We start from the raw sequence: 20990 nt of genomic DNA on the forward strand, positions 1-20990 counted from the left end.
ACACATTGGTGTCCAGTGTCCTTTTCCTTTGTTACAAGAAGTAACAAAATAACACTATCAGTAATTTAAAACTGCACTTTATCTAAAGTAACTGGTAGCCAAGCGACATGCACAAGTTAACCAGAAACCAATGCTTTGATGAACAAATAATAGTAGCTCCAGTTGCAAAAACTGGCAAACCAAAGAAAGTAATAGATTGAACAATTAGGATAACACAGGTTTAGCCTCCATACCAAACAAACTAAGATCAAATACTAAGTTAAGATTCAGAAAGAAAAACAAAAGGAGAATAAAATCCTAATTTATCATATCATAGATGTAACTGTTTTTAGAATATTACAAAGTGAGACAACCATAGTATAGGTTAGCTTCTATAACAAAATCAGATCCAACACTAACTTCTAATTCAGAAAGAAAAACAAAAAGACAATAAAATCCTATTTTATAACATCATAGATATAATTGTTCTTCAGAAGATCACAGTGAGATAACCATGCTATAGTTATTTCCAAAATACTCAAGGTTCAAGGAAGCTATGGAAATCAGATAAACATCAAAAGTAATGGAGCACAACATATAGATGAACAGGAATCTTCTAGTTATCGAACAGAATATTGGCATGGTTTGGATTAGATAAAGGTACAGGTAAGGCCAAGAGGCCCAAACCCTATCTAACAGGACACAGCAATCAGATTCGTCTCTAGATTCAGACTTCAGTTGGGAGACCTCTTTACCAATAAGAATCCTGGCTCCCCACCCTAAACGGCCTTTTTACAAGCAAAATAGCATAACTAATTGTGTTACCTTTATTGAATTCAGATATCTGTTAGGTTTTAATCAGATATGAAAATGTATTGTCAAATCTAACTAAATAGTGCTGGTTGAATATCAAAGCTGTCCTCTTGACATCCCTGTAGACAATTCCATCTAAATTAATGAAGTTCAAACTGCAGTTACAGATATCAGAAAATATCACCACAATTTGAAAATACCATGATTTTATCTTGATATCAACACTTTATCAATTTTGTTTATTTTTTTATAGTTTTTCATGATTTCCTATATTTTCCAATTACATATATGTGGACATTTTCAAAGACTTTCCTGGAAAGAAAATTTTTAATTTTGTATGATATTTTCCCTTGCCAAGAAATCTTGAAAACAATATTTGTGACATTGGTTTGGGCCTTGCTCATTGCAAATGGATTTAAATGCAATTTGCAGGTTAAATGCATTAAACTTCACGGGAAAAAAATAAAAGAGTACTTAAATGGATGTCCATGATGTAGAAATAAGGAAAATCTTACATTTACAAAGATCAATAATTCTAGAGAGTTTAATAGAAGACATGTTTTAACTCATATAAACAAGAAAATTACAAATGCAATCATTAATTTTGGGAAAAATAACTATAAAGTATAAAATTTTATGATGTGCAAAAGAAGAAAAAGTTAATTTTGGTATTGACAATCCCATATGAAACAATTCTATCAAGAACAGCAATTTTCGCATATACAAGAATACCTAGAATAATGATTTGAAACCAACTCAACAATTTCAGATGAGAAACAATTCTATCAAGAACAGTAAAAACTTTGCGTATACAAGAATACTTAGAATTTGATTTGAAACCTACTCAACAATTTCAGATGCATCCTCGACTGTATAGCGCTCCCACTTTGTGTATGCACCATCCCATAGACTAGGATACGAAGGGACCTCCAAAGGAAATGACTGTTCATCTATGATGTGCCAATGGAGAACATTCTGGAAAACATTTTTCCCAATAATAAGTGGACATGCAAAACGGTTTATCAAATGAAAGAAACGGTAAGTAAAATAGCATTGTTATCTTTTTAATAAAAATCTAAATAAAGAACAAACAACATATGTATAAGCATGAAAGCTTAAGAGGAAGCTGGAAAGGTGAGAAGGTACCACACATCTACAGGCTGATGTTACAAGGAGCACAAACTAGACAGGCTAACAGAGTGACAGCATTCAGAAAAGGCATTATATAGTGTCACCAAAAAGAAATGTTCCTTACAAGTTTGGCATATGACATAGACTCAATTACTCGCTTGATTATAGTTACTGGCAAATAATGTCGTGATGTATCTGTAAATGAATTCAGAAAGCTCTACACGTTACTGCTAGTGGATTGGAGAGAGTAGAAACACTTCTACTCAGGAATTTCAATAAATAAAAAGAAATAATCATAAAGGGACCTGTAGCGTACCAAGAAGAAGCCCACGAAATGAAAATCTAGGTTCATCCTGAATGTACCATGGGGCCCTGTATATTTCAACATTTTTTGTGAAGTAGTTGAAAGTGCACAACTGACTAAATGTCTGCAAAAGTTAAGATATTTGGTGGGTCAAGTCTCATAATCAGTTAAAGTGATACCAGAACTGAGCATCAGCAGAAAGAAAGTAAAAATTACAATACACCATGTACACCCAATAGCATGAATTCACCAATAATGAGATTAAATGCAGTAGACCTAGAGAGATCTACGTAGAGATCCACCAAGTTTATTCCTTCCAAACTATGACTCGCACATTCATGTTAGAAGATATTGTTCATGAAGAACTTTACAAAGTAAAAATGCAAAATGCCAGTACTGTTTTAGGGTTCCAGAAAATGATAATTTCATTTCCTAAGATCAATCTAGTAAAGTATTTCTAGTAATTGATACATCTGAAAAACCACTGCCACTACAAAGAATATAATCTAATATCATACAGTTGTTTCTGTTAAAATGTATCTCTCTTATGTAAATATTTACATATATATATATAAAGAGAGATACATATACATATATACATGATGTATATATGTATATGTATCTATCTTTATATATATATATATGTAAATATATATGTTTCCTTTTTCTTGTAAAACCCGCAAGGGTATTTTAGTCATTTCCCTTCCTTTTGCGCAAATTCATAATTATAAATATGTTGTAATATTTTTTGTATTTTTTACTTTTCTTCTTTTTCTTTTTTCATTTTTTATTTCTTTCTTTTTTGTTGACTCAAAGTCAACTTGGAGGGGGCTCAACACTAGCTGTTGAGCCTCTCCAACGGTTAGAATTCTAACCGTTGGAGGGGCTCCAACAGCTAGTGGAGCCCCTCCAAGGCTCCTTTCCTCTTATAAATAGGGGAGTTCCCCCTTTGTAAAACTCACTTCTTGGAGCTTTTGTTCTCCATTCTTCTCAATAAAATTCTTTATATTTTGTATGCCTTTGTGCATTTGAGTTTCTTTATTGTACCTTCGTGTACATTTGTTCTAAGTGTTCTTGTGCATTTGTGCACATTGGTGGTGGTGTGCTTATCGCACACTTTATCTTTTTTTTGAGATATTTTCACAGTTTCAGATCTACTGGATAAATTTGTCGTGATGTAAATGTAAACTTTCCCATCTTCCCAAAATTGCCATATAAGCTGGCATACTGCACAGGCATCAAGAATTGAAATGATAGCAAAAAAATTACCATTGTCTCTGTTAAGTTATGCCCTGTATTCCCGAATTATATGTTTGACTGTCTCGTTCTTATCTGTTGACTTACCTATCGATAAGTTTGAGTCATTTCTGTGTTTTTCCTTTTTTGCCAAACGTCCTGAACAACTTGAAGAAAGTATTTTTAATTTTCTTTTGTGTCTCCTGCATTTGCACTGAGGTTACCTCTATTTGCCTGATCTTACCTCCCACCAAGCTGTCCCAGTCCCAGATGAGCACCTGCAAGAGACATGAGGAAGAAGGAAGAAGCAGAAGACAAAAGACAAGAAGAGGAAAGATGGGAGAGGGTTCGGTTGAGAGACCAAAAAGCATATTGTGGTTGACTATCCCTCATGTTTTATTAATGTGCAAATAGCTCTTTTACAAAAAAAAAGGACAAGTTTATGCTCATAAGGGTTTACTACGTACTTTTTCAAAAAAGAAAGGTCAAAAGAACCCATTAAGTCAATCTAAGGTGGACAACAATGTCCTTCTCAACAGTCCACCTCAAGTTGGGAGTGAAAACATCATTCATCCCCAACTTGCTCACAATCTCCATGTGTCTCTTTTTGTTTATTGCCTTTGTCAAAACATCAGCTAATTGATCTTGGGTCCGCAAGTGAGGAACCTTGAACATCTTACGTTCAATTTTTTCTTGAATTTTTTGACAATTTACCTCAACATGTTTGGTCCTTTCATAGTGAAACCACATTTGAAGCAACATTAGTGTTGAAGTTATTGTTACAATGTTCCATAGGAAGGACAACCTCAATAACCAACTCCTCCAAGATGGATTTTGTTAATATTCTTTTACAAGCTCTTAAGGCCATACCCTTATTTGGATTCTGCACTAGATTGTAGCACATCTTGCTTATTTTCTTTTCCATGAGACAATTTTCTCCTATGAAGGCAAATAGTCTGTGATATGTCTTCTATCATCTAAGGCTGGCCCAATCTACGTCAGTACAAAGCTCTAACCCAAATGGTTGTTATTAGCATAGAAAATTTCTTTTCCAAGATTTCTCTTCAAATATATCAACACTTAAAAAATACTCTACATATGTGAGATCATGTACTTAGTCAGTACTCCCATGACATAAGTAATATCAGGTCTGGTAATCATGAGGTTGTTAGAATATGGGTTCTTATTATATATATATATATATATATATATATATATATATATATATATATATATATATATATATATATATATATATCTGTGTGTGTGTGTGTGTGTGACTGTAATATGTATTACCCTCCAGGGGTATTTTTGTTTTTTTTGACAATTGTAATAGGTGCCGCCCATTAGGGGCTTTTTATATTTATTTTTGTACTTTGTTATATTGTCAAGGGCATTTTTGTCCTTGACAATATAACAGCTTTATAGCTGTTGGGAGCTCCCAACGGCTAGATTTCTAGCCGTTGGGGAGCCCCCAACACACATATTTGGGAAGCCTCTCACTCCCCTCGTGTCTATAAATATGGGCCATGAGCCCTTGTAAATCTATGCATTTTGTGTGCATTTGACATCCAATAAAGCATTTATTTTTTATGTTGTGTGTATTTCTCTAAGCCCTAAGTGGCTATTGTGCTTGTGTTTATTTCTCTAAGCCCCTAAGTGACTATTGTGTTTGTACCCCTTTGTGTGGGTTTGTATTTGCCCCTTGTTTGAGGTGTGTGGAGACTTCTTGATCTCATTACATGGTATCAAAGTCATTGCAATCTTGATCGTGGTAAAGCTTGTTTGTGTGGATGTGAGATCATTGATCGTGTGATTGTGGACTCGTGGTGCCCAAAAGAACTTTGCTTTCATTCTCTCCTGCTTTCTCTCTACCTCTCTCTCTTTCTCTCCTTGTGTCTATGAAAAATGAACGAGAACTGATTGTCACCGTGCCCATGAGACTCAATGACACAAACTATGTGATGTGGGCATCCACAGTGAAGTACAAATTTTGAGAAAAAAGTTTATGGGGCTTGTGGATAGATCTGAGAAAGAATCAAAACTTATGCTTAGCAAGAATGAAAACGGCAAAAAAATTGCACTTTAAGGAAAAGAGATGAATAAAGTCATTGCCGACTATAAAAAGAGATGGAAAGAGTGGAGGACGGGTCATTCCAAAATCATGGGATGGCTCATTAATAGTGTTGAAATAAAAAAAAATGTTATAGTTTAGCAATGTTTGAATTTTCTAGTGAGGCTTGGAAATATCTCTAAGATATGTATTCCCTAAGGGATGTAGCTCATATATGTAATCTCCAAAAGAAAGAAAGGATAATAACTCAAGAAAATATGAGAGTAAGAGAATACTACAATGCTCTTTCTCTCTCTTGAGATGAATTAGCTCTCTTAGAGCCTAAGTGGCATTGTCAACTTGACATAGAGCTCTATGAAAACAAATAAACTCGGAGCACTTTTATCATTTTATAAACGGGCTTAGACCCAAATTTGAAGGGACTAAATCGACATATATTTATAGAGGAGGTGTTCCTTCTATAGTATAAACTCTAGAAGAACTAACTATGGAAGAGAATAAATTAAAAAAAAAAACTCATCTACTAAAGATGAGGAATCGTTGCTTGCTATGTCAAGACTCAAAAATCACACAAAAGCATATAGGTCTCCTAACTTTGGAAGAGACCAAAATGACTATGGAAGGAGCTCAAATGACTATGGGAAGAGCTCAAATAACTATGAAAGATATTCGAGTAATTATAAATACAAGAAAAGTGGTAAGATAATATGTCACTTTTGCAATGAGCCGGGTCACTATGACCGATGAAACGTCTTTGAAGGTCATAGTTATGTTTCAACCGACGATGGAATGTCTTTGAAAATAAAAGGTTTTGGTACTTTAAAAACTCTTCTAAAATTAATCAAAATTTTTATGTCCCAAACATTATAGTAGTACCCAAACTTAACCTAAACCTCTTATCTGTTTCTCAAATTACCGACCATGGATGTAAGGTCACATTTTCATTTTGCTTGGTACAGGATCTCCAATCCGATAAGCCGATTGGGCGAGACCTTAGAAGAGGAGACCTCTACTACATGGACAATTTGGAACTATCCAATCAAGTTTTTTATAATTTTGTTGAAAAGACAAATATTAAAAATTAGCATAAAAAATAATTGGCCATGTTAGACCTGGGCTGCTTGGGCTATGGCTACATAGCTTTATTGATTACAGTTTTGCCCTTCCTCTTTGTATTGGCCTCTCATCACCATTCTTTGATTTCTTTTGTCTCTTTTAATGAAAGCTTGCTTTCCTTTGGGGGGATGGGGTGGATTAAAAAAAAGAGGTGTACTATGGCTCAAGCTTCAAGGCCTCATAATGCTTGTATGTACATGGGTCCAATGAAGCTGCAAATGCAAGTAGTCTATGGTATCATTGTCAGAAATATCAACCTGCAAGAGTTAAAGATGAGGTAAAGAGAGAAGAGAGGAGTCGGCGGCAATAGGGTTTTCCCTTTTCTTTTCTTTTCTTATTTATAAGTGTTGTACAGGGTATAACATTACACAAGTAATAAAGTAAAATTACAAACATACCACCGCCCACGCATCCCGAGGTGGATCCTTGGAATGTGGTGCGGGTCAAATCCATGATCCAAACTAACAGCCTCCCTCAAGTTGAGTATGGTCTTTGATCATGCTCAACTTGTCTTTGAGTGCCCAAAACTGATGAGTGGATAATCCCTTGGTAAAGATGTCAGCAACTTGCATATTTAACCGAACATATGCAGGTTCAATTTCTTTTTCTTCCACCTTTTGTCTAACAGAGTGTTGATCGATCTCAATATGCTTCGTGGGACAATGAAGGATGGGATTGAAGGTAATATTAATAGCACTCTGATTATCGCAAAGAAGCATAGAGGACGAGATCGGTTCTTGTAATTCTTGCAGTAGGTGTCTCACCCATGTAACATCGGTTGTTCCTGCTGCCATCGCACGATACTCTGCTTCAGTACTAGATCGCGCCACTGCCTTTTGCTTCTTGCTACTCCATGTTACAATATTATTGCCGATAAGAATGCAATACCCTGAAACTGATTTGCGCTCATCAGGATCATCAGCCCAATTCGCGTTTGTGTAGGTGAATAGTCGATGCCCTAACGTATAAGTTGTGTCCTTGGTATACATCAAGCCATCTCCAATCGTACCCTTTAAATACCGAAGGATCCTTTTTACTCCTTCCATATGTACATCTATAGGAGCATGCATAAACTGTGAAGCCTGATTGACAGAGTATGCTATGTCAGGCCTAGTGAATGTTAAGTATTGTAACATCCCTACAACTCGACGATACAAAGTAGGATCATGATAAGTAATGCCTTCTTCAGCACTTAGCTTATGAGTTATGATTTAGAAGGCAAGGTGTGCTAATTGGTTTACAATTCTCCATCCCTGTAGCAAGTAAAATATCAATGGTGTACTTATGTTGGCTCAATGTAATAATCTCATGTCGACTATCAACTTCCACACCCAGAAAATATCGCAAGGGACCCAAGTCTTTCATCTTGAATTTAGCCATCAGCATAGACTTAACCCAAGATATGTGATCCTCATCACTCCCGGTAATAATGATGTCATCAACATATATAAGCACCCAAACAATAGCTGAATCACTTTTGAATATGAACAATGAATGGTCTAGAACACTTTTAGTGAACCCATGATGCTGGATCTCCGTGGAAAAACTTTCAAACCAAGATCGAGAAGCTTGTTTCAGGCCATAAAGAGAGCGTCGAAGTTTACATACCCAATTTGATGAATCATGCATGCTATAACCAGGTGGCTGCTCCATGTAAACTTCTTCCTTTAGTTCACCATGCAGAAAAGCATTTTTAACATCAAATTGACTGAGTGACCATCCATGTTGTAACGCCAATGCAATGATAATCCTGACGGTGCCCACTTTTACTACTGGACTGAACGTTTCATCATAGTCCTGCCCATACTGCTGTGTGAAGCCTCGTGCAACCAGACGAGCCTTATAGCGCTGGTTTGAAAGAAGTTTACATGGAGCCATCCGGTTTGTGCTTGATCTTGTACACCCATTTGGATCCTACAACATTCTTGTTATCTGGCCTTGGTACAATTTCCCATGTGTTGCATTCATGCAATGCTTCCATTTCCTCATTCATCGCCTCTACCCAGGCACGGGAATGTACAACCTCATGAAAGGAGGAGGGTTCCGTTTCCTTGGACACTCTAGTTAGAAATATTTGAAAATCCAAAGAGAAATTGTTATAACTTACCCAGCGATCTATAGGGTGTCTAATCCGAGTGGAACGTCGTAGAGAAGTCTCATCATTAACTGGATGAACTCTACGAGAATAAACAAGACCAGAAAAACGTGAGGATGTTGTTGTAGGAGGAATGTCTTCCATATGTGGTTCCACATCGAAAGTATAGGGTTCATTGTTTGTCGATAAAGATGAATCCTCATAAGGCAACGAGTCATATAAAAGTGAGCCACTGAGCCAAAGATCATAACTATCATGTGTATCTGTGGAAGATGAACCCAGAGTGTCAAAGTTTTCATCATCAAAAACAACATTTCTAGATACCCGAATTTTGCCTGTATGAGGATCATAACACCTGTATCCCTTATAGTCATCTGCATACCCAAGAAACTTGCATTGTACAGCTCTGTCTTGAAACTTATTTCTCAATGAATGATCAATATGAACATAACATACACAACCAAAAGGATGTAGCTCTTCATATGATGGATGACAATTATAAAGAACAAAATATGGAGAATTATCTTCAAGGATGGTCATGGGCAACCTGTTAATAACGAAAACAGCTGTATGGAAAGCCTCTGTCCAAAGAGAGAAAGGAATACCCACAGTGTGCATCATGCTCAAGGTTGTCTCAACAATATGCCTGTGTTTTCTCTCAGCTACTCCATTTTGTTGAGGGGTATGAGGGCAAGAAATGTTACGTGTAATGCCATGCTCCTTCAAATATTCACTAAAATCATGGGATATGTATTCTCCCCCCATCACACTGGAAATATACAACATTGGTATTGAATTGGTTTTGGACTAGTGCATGAAACTGTTTGAACAACTTGAAAACTTCATGTTTGTTTTTCATGAAGTAAATCCAACTCAAACGAGTGTAAGAGTCAAGAAAGAGTACATAGTATCGAGATCCAGAAAGAGAGGCAATAGGCGCAGGACCCCAAACATCTGAGCATATAATCTCAAAAGGCTTTGTTGCTCTTTTATTGATACTGTGAAAAGGAAGTACATGACTTTTGCATAAGTGATAATTTGGACATTTTGACTCTAAACTGACTGCGAGTATTAAACCTTTAGCAGACAACGTGTCAAGAAAAACTTGACTACAATGACCCAAACGAAGATGTCATAAGTCTGGCTTATTAAGTTTCAAGACTCTAGATGAAGAACTATGATCTGTAGATCGACTCAAAAATGTTGGGAAGGAAGAAGCTGAAGAAGCCACGGCTACAGAAAACGACGTCTTCAAAGGCACATGAGATTCTTCAAAGACGTACATGTTCCTGCGCCGGTCACCTTTAGCGAGCGTCTTCTTGGTGTGAAGATCCTTAAGATAAACAGAAGGAGTAAATTCAACGGAAGAATTTGTTTCATCAACTAATTTTGACACAGATAGAATATTCTTTTGAATAGCAGGTGTGAGTAAGACATTTGACAAGGGTAATTGAGATTCAGGCAAAGAAAGGGAGACATTTCCAGTGTGAGAGATGGGGTGGTGAGATCCATCTCCTATGACTATAGTGTCATTTCCAGTGTAAGGAGTCAAGTGAGTAAATTTACCTGCATCAGAAGTAACATGTGCTGCTGCCCCTGAATCAATATACCATATACCTTCATCATTTTCGCGCAAGTTCATCTGATTGAAAGTAGTCATAAGGATATTTTGTACGTCCTGTGGAAGAACCTGTCCCTGAGAAGTGCGTGCAAACTAATGAGTTGCCTTCTGCCCTGGCCTACTATCTGGCCTCCCTGTTTTGTTCCGGTTCTGAGGATTGTACCAGCAATTTGCTTTAACATGTCCCCGCTTGTTGCACAGAAAACAAGTAGGAACACGTCCCCCTCGTGGTACACTGCCTGAACCAATACCTCCTCCACCTGGTGTAGGTAGTAATCCTCCTTTGTTCATAGGTGTTCCATTGGGACGAGGAGGAGTAAATAAGACTCCTGTTTGAATAGGCGTATGTGCCATCATCACAGGATGAGCATCATCTGACGCGTGTTCCTGATTTAAACTGACCTCATATTGCAAAAGTTTAGATTGAAGATCATCAAAACATGGAAGAACTGAAACAACCTGGAGTGTCGTGCAAAACATGCGATATTCAGGTCCAAGGCTACCTAATACCTGTTGTACCATATCCTTATCTGATACAGGACTTCTAATTGCAGCTAACTGATCTGTAATCACTCTGACATCCCCCATGAACTCTGTAATGGATTTGTTTCCTTTTCGCATGGATTGGAATTGTCACTTGAGTTGTAAAGCCCGAGATTTGGAAACCTGAGAAAAGGAATGAGCTAGTCCATTCCACAACTCGGCAGCAGATTGATCATCAGAAATAGTTTGTAAAACACGATCAGAAAGTGTGGAAGTTATGTAAGCAACTAATGTCTAATCCCGTTGTACCCATATGTCATAAGCAGGATTGGTGATTCGAAGTTGACTCACCTACCCATCTTCACCTGTTATTTCTTGCATGATATGTGTAGGTGGGGCGGGTGATCGCCCATCTAGATGCCCATAAAGACCATGACTGCGAATAAAGGGCACAATCTGACGTTTCCAAAGTAAGTAGTTATCATGGGATAACTTGTGGGTCATGAGGTGAGTAAGAAAACTAGGGTTCAACTTGGAATCCATGGGTTATATGAAGAATGAGATGCCAACTGTACCAACAGTGTATTGAGGGAAAAACAACAATGTTGTGTGCTGAAATAATATCAGCACACACATTACACAGAAGAATAGTGGTGTGTGAACCAGAAAAATATTGAATGTCGACTGTACTAACAGTGCATTGAGGGAAAACAGCAATGTTGTGTGCTGAAAATAATATCAGCACACACGTTACACAGAAAATGATATCAACACACATGTTACACAGAAAATGATATTAGCACACACGTTACACAGAAGAATATTGAACAGAAATGTTTTGGGGAGAAAACAAAGATTCGGCAGACTGAAAACAGAATGTTAAGACATGCGTACCAGAAAAATACTGAAAAATGAAAAGAATCGAAAGAGAAACTGGAATGACGTGAAAGAGGATTAAGAAAAGGAAGAAAGAAGCAAATCTGATTAAGGAAAAGAGACAGAAATAAAACCTACGTCCTTTAGCAGCACGTGTTGATCCTTAGAGGCCTTCTAGATGATTGATTTCCGCGCCTGTGCTCTGATACCATGTCAGAAATATCAACCTGCAAGAGTTAACGATGAGGTAAAGAGAAGAGAGGAGTCGGCGGCAATAGGGTTTTCCCTTTTCTTTTCTTATTTATAAGTGTTGTACAGGGTATAACATTACACAAGTAATAAAGTTAAATTACAAACATGCCACCGCCCACGCATCCCGAGGTGGATCCTTGGAATGTGGTGTGGGTCGGATCCATGATCCAAACTAACAATCATGAGCATATCCAGTGGCCTTCTGAGTCAAGTTTCCGGTCAGTGATGGGTCAAGCGCATAATGGGCCTAGGTTTGGATCTTGGATAGGGCCATATTGCTCACATGGGTCCATAAGTCACTGCATGACTATATTTGCTAATTTTACATTCCCTTTCTTCCAATACATTAGCTAATTTTTACATTCTATTTGTGTTAAATAGGGTACTTTTAGTATGAGATCCACTTATGAAAAATTTGATATTGATGTCAGTTTCTTTTTTCTGCTCTTTTTAACTTGAGTCTCTCTGTCTATCTCAGTATGGGATTCACTTCTGCACAAATCTTGCATTGTTCATTCTATCATATGCTCATTTCAGTTTCATAAAAAGGTCAAATTATTTAAATGTTGATTTGTATAGGAAACTTGTGTATGATGTTTTATCAAATATGTATTTTCTTCAGAACAAAGCAGAATGTGCACATGCAAAATAATAGTCTACAAATAGTGCAAATATTTATTGAAAAAACAAGAAAAATTGATAAATGTACAAAACATTGTAAGTGCAACCACATTCATTCAAAAGAAAGAAATAGAAATATCCCTACAAACCTGCAAGATAGTAATTAATACACATTTCACTAATTTCTCGTGGAAGAATCACAATAGAAATAGACATAATGACATCTAAAATCTGGATTTTGCATGAGACATAACAATGTGAGGTTAGCATACAGACATGAATGCATTTGCTGGTCAGTAAAGAGACAAATTACCAACTTCCAGTGTTTAGTTGCATGAAAAGAACTTTAACCATGTACAAGTATGAAGTTGCACTGTTGCAACTTCTCTATTCTGTAGAAGACATGCTCATATCTGGAAAATAACAGTGATAATGAAAAGGTGAATATACCTAGAGTAACGACTTTCCTATTTCACACACATTCCATGTGTATACGCACAAGCACATTGTGAATTTTGCAAAAGTGCATGCACATGAACACACACATGCACACACTCACGCACTATCAGCACAGTCATAGATGGTCAAGTCCATACCTCCAACCCACGTAAAGCCCCGTACACATTATTTGCCTGAAACAACAGGAATGAAACGGTAGTACCACAAATGAAAATAATCAATGAACAAAGTAGTGATGCTCCCTCATTGTTCATCAAATAAAACCAAAGAGGACAATGCCTTTGTGCCAAAAAAAATGTAGCGGTAACCAACAATCTGACAAAAAAAAGATAGTTTGGCTCTTTGAATTCATAGTTGGTTCCATGGAATGTTATACAGTCTCATTGAATCCATATTCCACGAAATGAGGCACAAAGGCATTCTGACTAATAACAAAAACACCCTGTCCTCCCTCTTTATGAAATATGGATTTCATATTCATGTAATTCACACAACATAATTTTCACTTTCATAGAATGTGCAGTCAGAACCAAACACCCCACTGATATCAGTAAGGATTCAGAATACCTCGAGAAAAGCTCCATGCAGAATGGATTTACCATCTCCTTTAGACACATAAAGGGTATAGCTCTCATCCACGCCAAGTTGAAGCTGAAAAGAACTTCAACTTATCAAATCCTCATAATCATTGTGATGGTTAAGAATGAGGCATGCAAATTTAAGAAAACATAAGATTTAAAATTCACCAAACCTCTTGAGAATTCACAAACAAACGGAAGAGAAGACTTTTTTCATAATTTTAATAAAACTAATGGAAGTTTCAACCAAATCTCAACAAACTTAGCTAAACGATGTCGATCTTTCTATGCAGTTAAGTCAGTAAACACTAAGCTGAAAACCGAGTGTATACGATTCTGAGAAATTTTTATACTAAAGAAAACAAAAAGAAAAAGAACAAGCATTTCAATCTAGATTAAGAAAATTTATCTTCAAAACTCGATCTTCAATCCAAACAAACTCAGTAGGCGAAAACAAACAAACAAACTTCTCTACGATTCTGAAAACAAAATGACAGATATTTTAGCCTAAATTCGACAAATGCAGCTCGAAATAACTCAATAGTCCACCCGAATTCACTCAGAACGAAGCAAAAACAAATTCTTAAGATGTTGAAACGGAAGAAAGAAAAGAAAACTGCATCCTAAATCCAACAAAATTTCAGCTCAAAACGAACGACCTCCTGCACAAACACGCCGAAAAATCGAAAAATGCAGCGCAATTCCTCAACCAAAAAGCGATTACTTACGTTCTCATCTCCAGAATTCACGACGATCGTCAGCTTCGAGACGTCGTAATCGGATTCCCTCGCCGATCTCGGGTCCGAATACCTGGAGTGGTGCTTGAACATGTGAAACTGGTACCTACGGAACGCGCGTGCGACCAGGGACGAGTTCCCGCCCTCCCCGCGGGCTTCCAGAGAGAGGCTCGGGTCGACGGTGAGCGTATCGTTCCCGAACCGGAACTCCTTGGGGATCGGCCACAGGAAGACGCCGGAATCGTCGAGATCCGGCGGGCTAGGGCCGGAGCGAGAGGCTTCCTTGAAGGTCAGGTACCTCCCTTGGGTTAGGGAGACGGAGAGGAGGGCGGTCAGTAGAAGAATGGGGAGAAAATCCATGAGAGTTCACGGGGAAAACTGCGTTTGGCGGAAGATTTCGAGGGAGATTTTCCGGGCTCTGTCGCGTCGTAATAGAGCTTCGGGGCTGTGTCGACACGAGGCAGGCAGTGAAAATTTTCGGAATCTATCCCCGAGTGCCCGTTTGGATAACAATCGTCATTTTCTTTTGTTCTTTTTTTTTCCTTGACAAACGGCCGGGCGAAAAGGTACCGCCTTGACCATGGTCTTTGTAGGTGTCACAGACTTCTTTTGTCCACCGGAGATGGTTTCTCGTCCTGTTCTTGCAACGAGGGACACGCATGTCTCAGGTTCGAACTCTCGACGTTTTTTAACCTCAACGCCTTTTAAGCAAAGCAGCACAACTCACTTTTAGGGCACGTTTGGAAGCAAGAAAAAAAAATCACAGGAAAAAAATTTGTCTATAAAAAGTTTTGATACTATTTTTTCAAATGAAAAATTTTCTCGTGTTTGTTTTAGCATGAGAAAAACGAAGTGAAAAAATGTAAGAAATGAGAGAGAGAGAAAGAGGTATCGACTAGGGGTGGCAATCGGGTCGGGTTGGCGTGTCAGCATACCTCAACCCGAACCCGAACCGTTTATTAAACGGGTCGGCTGTGGCAAACACGAACCCGACCCATTTAATAAACGGGTAACCCGACACGACCCGCCAACCCATTTAATAAATGGGTTGGGTCGGGTAAATGGGTTTGCGGGTCGGGTAAATGGGTTGGAATCTTGGCGCTAGGATGGGCGTTTATGCATTTGGTGAACCTGAGGTAAAATCTTGGTCAAACTACTTTGGTGGTCCTGTTTGGAATCAAACAGGCTCTAGGATAGGTGTTTATGCATTTGGGATGGAAAGGGAGGCCCTTTATCCTTTTTGACAGCGGCCAATTCTTCAAATGCATAAACTCCATGAACACCCATCCCAGCGCCAAGATTCCAAACAGGCTCTAAGTCTTTTTCAACTGACATAGACTCATCACCCATTTTATTCTTCACTCACCTCTCTGACCTCCTATCCAACACGTGCTGTGCAATTATTTAGTCATTTGTTTTCTGATTTGTGAGTACATCCACACAGCACATTCGCCAGCTGTCAAACTTCTATGAATTGAATAGTCCAAGAGAATTGCACCAAAGTTATGTTGTGACAAGAAAGGTTTGTGAAATTGCGTTGTAAGAGTCCGATGCAAGTGGCCAATTTACTATAAGAAGATGCATCTAAATCAGTTCTTAGTATTATTTGATTACTCATGTTTTTTTTTTTGCAATCTCACAATGACGTACGAAGGAAAATATACTAAACCACCAGCTACTCTTATCTAAAACTATAATTATCTAGCTTTATTTAAGAAAACAAGAAAAGATTCAAAATTATGAAATTTACATAACAAGAAATCATCTTATATCAATCTCAACTCTGAATCATGATTGATTCTCTCTCTCTCTCTCTCTCTCTCTCTCTATATATATATATATATATATATATATATATATATATATATATATATATATATATATATATATATATATATATATATATATATATATATATATATATATATATTATAATCCCAAATAACTAAGGTTGCCTATCTAGATAAGCACCTAATTAAGAAAGCAAATTCTAATCCTTCTAAACTCTTAAAATGAGATATTGATCAATTACTTTGATCCAATATCCATTACAATGGCCTAAAATAAGAAAATATTCAAACTAAAAACTAGAGATTTCAAATGATCCAACTAACAATGTGAACCTAAATATGTGTCACTATGCTCCTACATCATTCTCTTCGAGACTTGCCCTCAAGTATGAATTTTGATTGTGTTTCTTCCAATTTCACTCAATTTTTAAGAATCACAAAGGCAATGCAATCTCTAATGGATATGGCTCTATTAAGCATTGATATAGAGAAGTATACCATAGTCGGATCTATTTTGTCAATAATCCAAATAGAGAGAACATCCGAACCCTATTGCTCCTTTTTAGCTGGTGCAAAACAACTCAAAATGAATATGCTTGCGATATATGAGCCAGGATAGAAGGACCCAAATGTAAGTGCTTATGGACCCAAATGTAAGTCCTTATGGATCCAATTATAATTGATCGAGTCCAAGTTTGTGCCACTTGGGTCAAGTGGGTACTTCATGGGTTGTTCAAGTAATGGATATTAGTGGGTTTTAGATAGCATTTGGGTTGGTGCATGCCCATTCATGAGGTTGGTTTAGGTTTGGGTAACTATATTAGATCCAAAGAAATTGGGTCGGGTTTGAGTCCATTATAGAGGCTTGGGGTGAATTTTGGGCTGGTCTAGGATCCCAAATAGGGTTAGGGTAGGTTAAAGAAACCTGGAACGGGTTTTGAAATCCCAAACTGGTTCCTAGTGTTGGTGCAATGGGAAGGAAATTGTGTGGGAGACATAGGGGTAATGAGTTGAACCGGTACACAAATGAATCGGTTTGCTCATCACTACCACCTCCCGCGATGGTTTGGGGAAGGAAAGAGGTGGGGCTTGGGTACCACACCCTCACCCTCCATCAATTAGGGGTTGTTGACAGGATCATGGGTCGGCAACCAGGAGTCTCGTTCACCTGTGGTGACCGACGACCTCTGGTCAGTTGAATCCTTGTCGTCCTGTATCTTACTATGGTCAGTCAGATGGGAGAGGAAGCATGGGGAAGACAAGGGGAAGGAAGGGAGGGCAAACCAAGGCGAGCTGGTGAACCTCTCATCGACCTTTCTCACTTGGCAATAGGATGGTGGATGGGAAGCCACCAGTGGTCATGACCTGCTCAACTGGGAAATGACAAGAAGAGAAGGGGTGGTTTGATCCACGTCCTCTTCCTCGGTTAGTATGGGTGGCAGAGGCACCATCGACAGGTGAAGATTCTGTCAATTCGCCTCTCTTGTCCGTTGGCCTAAAGAGGGAGGAGGGTAGACGAGCTCTTGTGGCTGCTTCCTGTGAAGAGACAGAGAAGAAACAATGGTTGGCCGATGCCCACCACTGCTCATAGATGGGCAGACCTTGGTAAGCTATTGATCCTCCTTCAAAACATGTATCGCCGGCGGGATAAGAATGGATGTACCTACACTGCCGTTGGGAGGCAGCATGTGTAAACTACCATTCACCCACATATCACACTTTTGACATGGACCTCCATTGCTATCGAATTTATTCTTTTGCGGATTTGTACATATGTATTATTCGAACATCTTTTCCAACAATGCAAACCTTTTATCTGCCTCTTTTCGTCGTTCTTCGCTAGCTTGCAGTCGTTATAATTTCTTTACTTGTCTTTTCCATTTTATCAGACCATGAAGAATCTAACGGCCACATGGTGTTGTCAATTGTGTTCTTCTGATTGAATGCCTCGTGACTGGTAAAGCCAACGGGATCGTCCTTCGAATGGAATCAAGGCAATGATCCCTCGTTCTGAAATCAACTAACGTAAATCTTGTGAGGATTTACTAAGAACAATCTACCAAACTACCCAACTACTCATGCCTAAACTATGATTATCTAGCTTTATCTAGGAAAACAGGGAAAAACTGAAAATATCAAGAAATTTAAATAACAATAAAATATCTCATATCAATCTCAACTCTGAATCTTGATTGTTTGCCCCTCTCGTTTATATATAGATGAGATATTACAGTCCCAAATAATTTAGGTTACCTATCTAGATAAACACCTAATTAGAAAAGCAAATCCTAATCCTACTTAACTATTGAAATAAGATATAGATCAATTACTTAGACCTAATATCCATTAAACAACCCAAAATAAGAAAATATATCTAGAGATCTCAAATGATCCAATGAACTATGTGAACGTGGATATGTGTTATGCTACTCCTGCATCACATATGCATTATAACATGCATCCAATGGCATACAAGTCTAAGCACCATCTTTGGTTTGGGTTGGAAAACGAGATGAACTGCTTAAGGCTCGGCTTGTGTTCACCTCATAAAATGTTCCCTCAAACACATAAAATAAGCTCAAAAGGTTCAACATTAACAACTAGTATTTGGCTTGTATAAGCTTATTTGTGGGTAATAAATATATTTTATGTCATAGAATATAGATGGTTGATGTAATACCTAGCATTTTCTAAAATCTAGAAATCTAGTTTGATATAAATTTTATGAGAATTTTGTAATAATTAATTAATTAATATTATTTATTTAATAATATGGATTAGTATATCATGTTGGACCGCAGACCCTTTGGATAAGATCCATAGTTCATGTAAAAGATCACTTTAGGAGTTCACGTTTAAAAAAAAGAAAGAGATTAATGAGTTTTAATTTAAGAGGATACTAGGAAACCCTTTAGAGAGAGTTTGGGTCCCAATAGGAAACCCAACCCTCTTCTACATAAAGAGGGTTAAGCCTTCTTATTAGAAAACACTATTTACGTTTTCGAGAAGGGAAGAGAGAGGAACACGTTTTAGAGAGGAAAAGAGCAAAGGGAGAAGAAGATTGGCCAACCTTAAGTAATGATTTCTTTTTCGTGATTTTTTTCGGTGACCAGTCATAGGATCTGATCATACTCATGTTTTTATTTATTTTCTATGTTGGATCTAATATAAGGTATGTATCTTGTCCTTGAACAACAACCACTTGCATTAAGGAAGACTTTTCCAATTTCTTTCGTATTTAGACAATGTTTCGGGAGAGCTTTATCATATTTTGATATTCGTTCGCATGTGCGATATTTTATTCATTCGTATTCGCATCAAGGTACGGGATTTTACATTGTTCAACATGTTTAGAGTTTAGGATAGGTCGATCAAGCATGTAATCATGTTCCTGAGGTTCGATTTAAGTTGTATTAATATTTAAAATCTTATTTTTTTATAATATTCATTTTAATTCGTAGGAGCAATTTAACCCATTTTCTAGTGAAAATTAATTTAGATTCGTGTTTAAATTCATGTTATAAGTTACATTCGATGTTTACAACATACTAGATATGTTTATGCATGAATTTAATATGGTTTTGATGGATTGGAAATTTGTTTGGAGGTTTTCATAAACCTAAAATCCTTTTTTGAAAATCGATTTTGAGCACAAATGTATTATCTTATGTAAAAACATTGGATCTTGTGTTTGATTCATAATATGTATGATATTTGTATATATCATGTTTAGATGTGTATATGCATGTTTATGATTTGTGTTTGATGAATAAAAATTGTTGTATGCATGTTATTGGTATTTTAATAAAATACGTAAAGTTCTTGAAGTGTTTTCTTGAAAATTATGTTTTGTCTTGTATTTTTATTTTGACCAACCATAAAGAAAATAATGGTTCTTCAAAACAGTGAAACCATAAATCTTAAAAATTTAGAGAGATGTTCCAGATATATTAAACCAATCTATGAAAACAATTTGTGCTTAAATGAGTTCGTGGTTGGGAGATACGACCTCTATAAGTTGACACATAATTTTTGTCCCAACAAAAAATCTGTGTAGGCTGCACTTTTTTGTAAACTTTATTGCTTCCAAAATATTCAAGGTTTATGGCTCATATTTTTATATATATTAGTTCATATATTGAAGAATACATGATAAAAATCCTGTAAATTGATTCTTTAGAGTTTGGAAATTAAAATTCATGCAATATTGTCCTAGAGCCTGTAATTTCTGGAAAGTAGTCTATCAAAGAACATAAATAACCTATATTGTTTGAATTTCAATTCTTTGAAAAAAATAATTTTTAACTCAAGTTTTTCAGAGACTTGTATTAGACGTATCAAGTCACCCTTAGTAAAAATGTTAGAATTTATTTCATTTCATGTAATGTATGTCTGATGTTTCTTTGGAAAGAATGAACTGAATATGACTGTTCTATGAACAAAAAACAATTGATGGCTTTGAAATTTTTATTTTCCATAAAAAATCTCAAAGTTTATTTCATTTGTTGTGATACATGATAAAATTTATACTTACATTTTTTTTTTACAGTTTTTCATGTAAACTGTTTTGGCATGTTTTATATGATGTGTTGAATTGCATGCATGTGATGGTTCTCGATTTGAACCCGGTGTATTATGCATGATGATAATGTATAGCATGATGTGATATTATATGTGCTTATGATGATAATGCATAGCATGATGATATTAAAATTATGGTTTGAAATGGATGGTTGGTGTGGTGGATGTGAATTTGTGATGTGCCCCATATCAGTGGGATATTTTCCGTATTAAAATTTTTTTATTTCTTTTTTTTTTTTGACAA

At 36.8% G+C, this 20990-nt stretch overlaps 1 protein-coding gene across 1 annotated transcript in view; it reads right to left on the bottom strand.

Annotated features, from left to right (window-relative positions):
• The window catches only part of HEXO1 (beta-hexosaminidase 1), an 89681-nt gene extending 74812 nt beyond the window's left edge, over positions 1–14869 (bottom strand). The window contains exons 1-6 of the mRNA XM_090006131.1: positions 14367–14869; positions 13628–13711; positions 13198–13233; positions 2240–2351; positions 2048–2118; positions 1637–1767 (exon numbers count right to left, since the gene is read on the bottom strand). Coding sequence (XP_089862257.1) covers positions 1637–1767; positions 2048–2118; positions 2240–2351; positions 13198–13233; positions 13628–13711; positions 14367–14735 — 803 coding nt within the window. The 5' untranslated portion in view covers positions 14736–14869. The remainder of the gene's footprint in view (positions 1–1636; positions 1768–2047; positions 2119–2239; positions 2352–13197; positions 13234–13627; positions 13712–14366) is intronic.
• Between the last annotated feature and the right edge of the window lie 6121 nt (positions 14870–20990).

Source organism: Nuphar pumila, chromosome 5, assembly GCF_984573655.1.
Source record: "Nuphar pumila chromosome 5, dmNupPumi1.hap1.1, whole genome shotgun sequence".
NCBI lineage: Eukaryota > Viridiplantae > Streptophyta > Magnoliopsida > Nymphaeales > Nymphaeaceae > Nuphar > Nuphar pumila.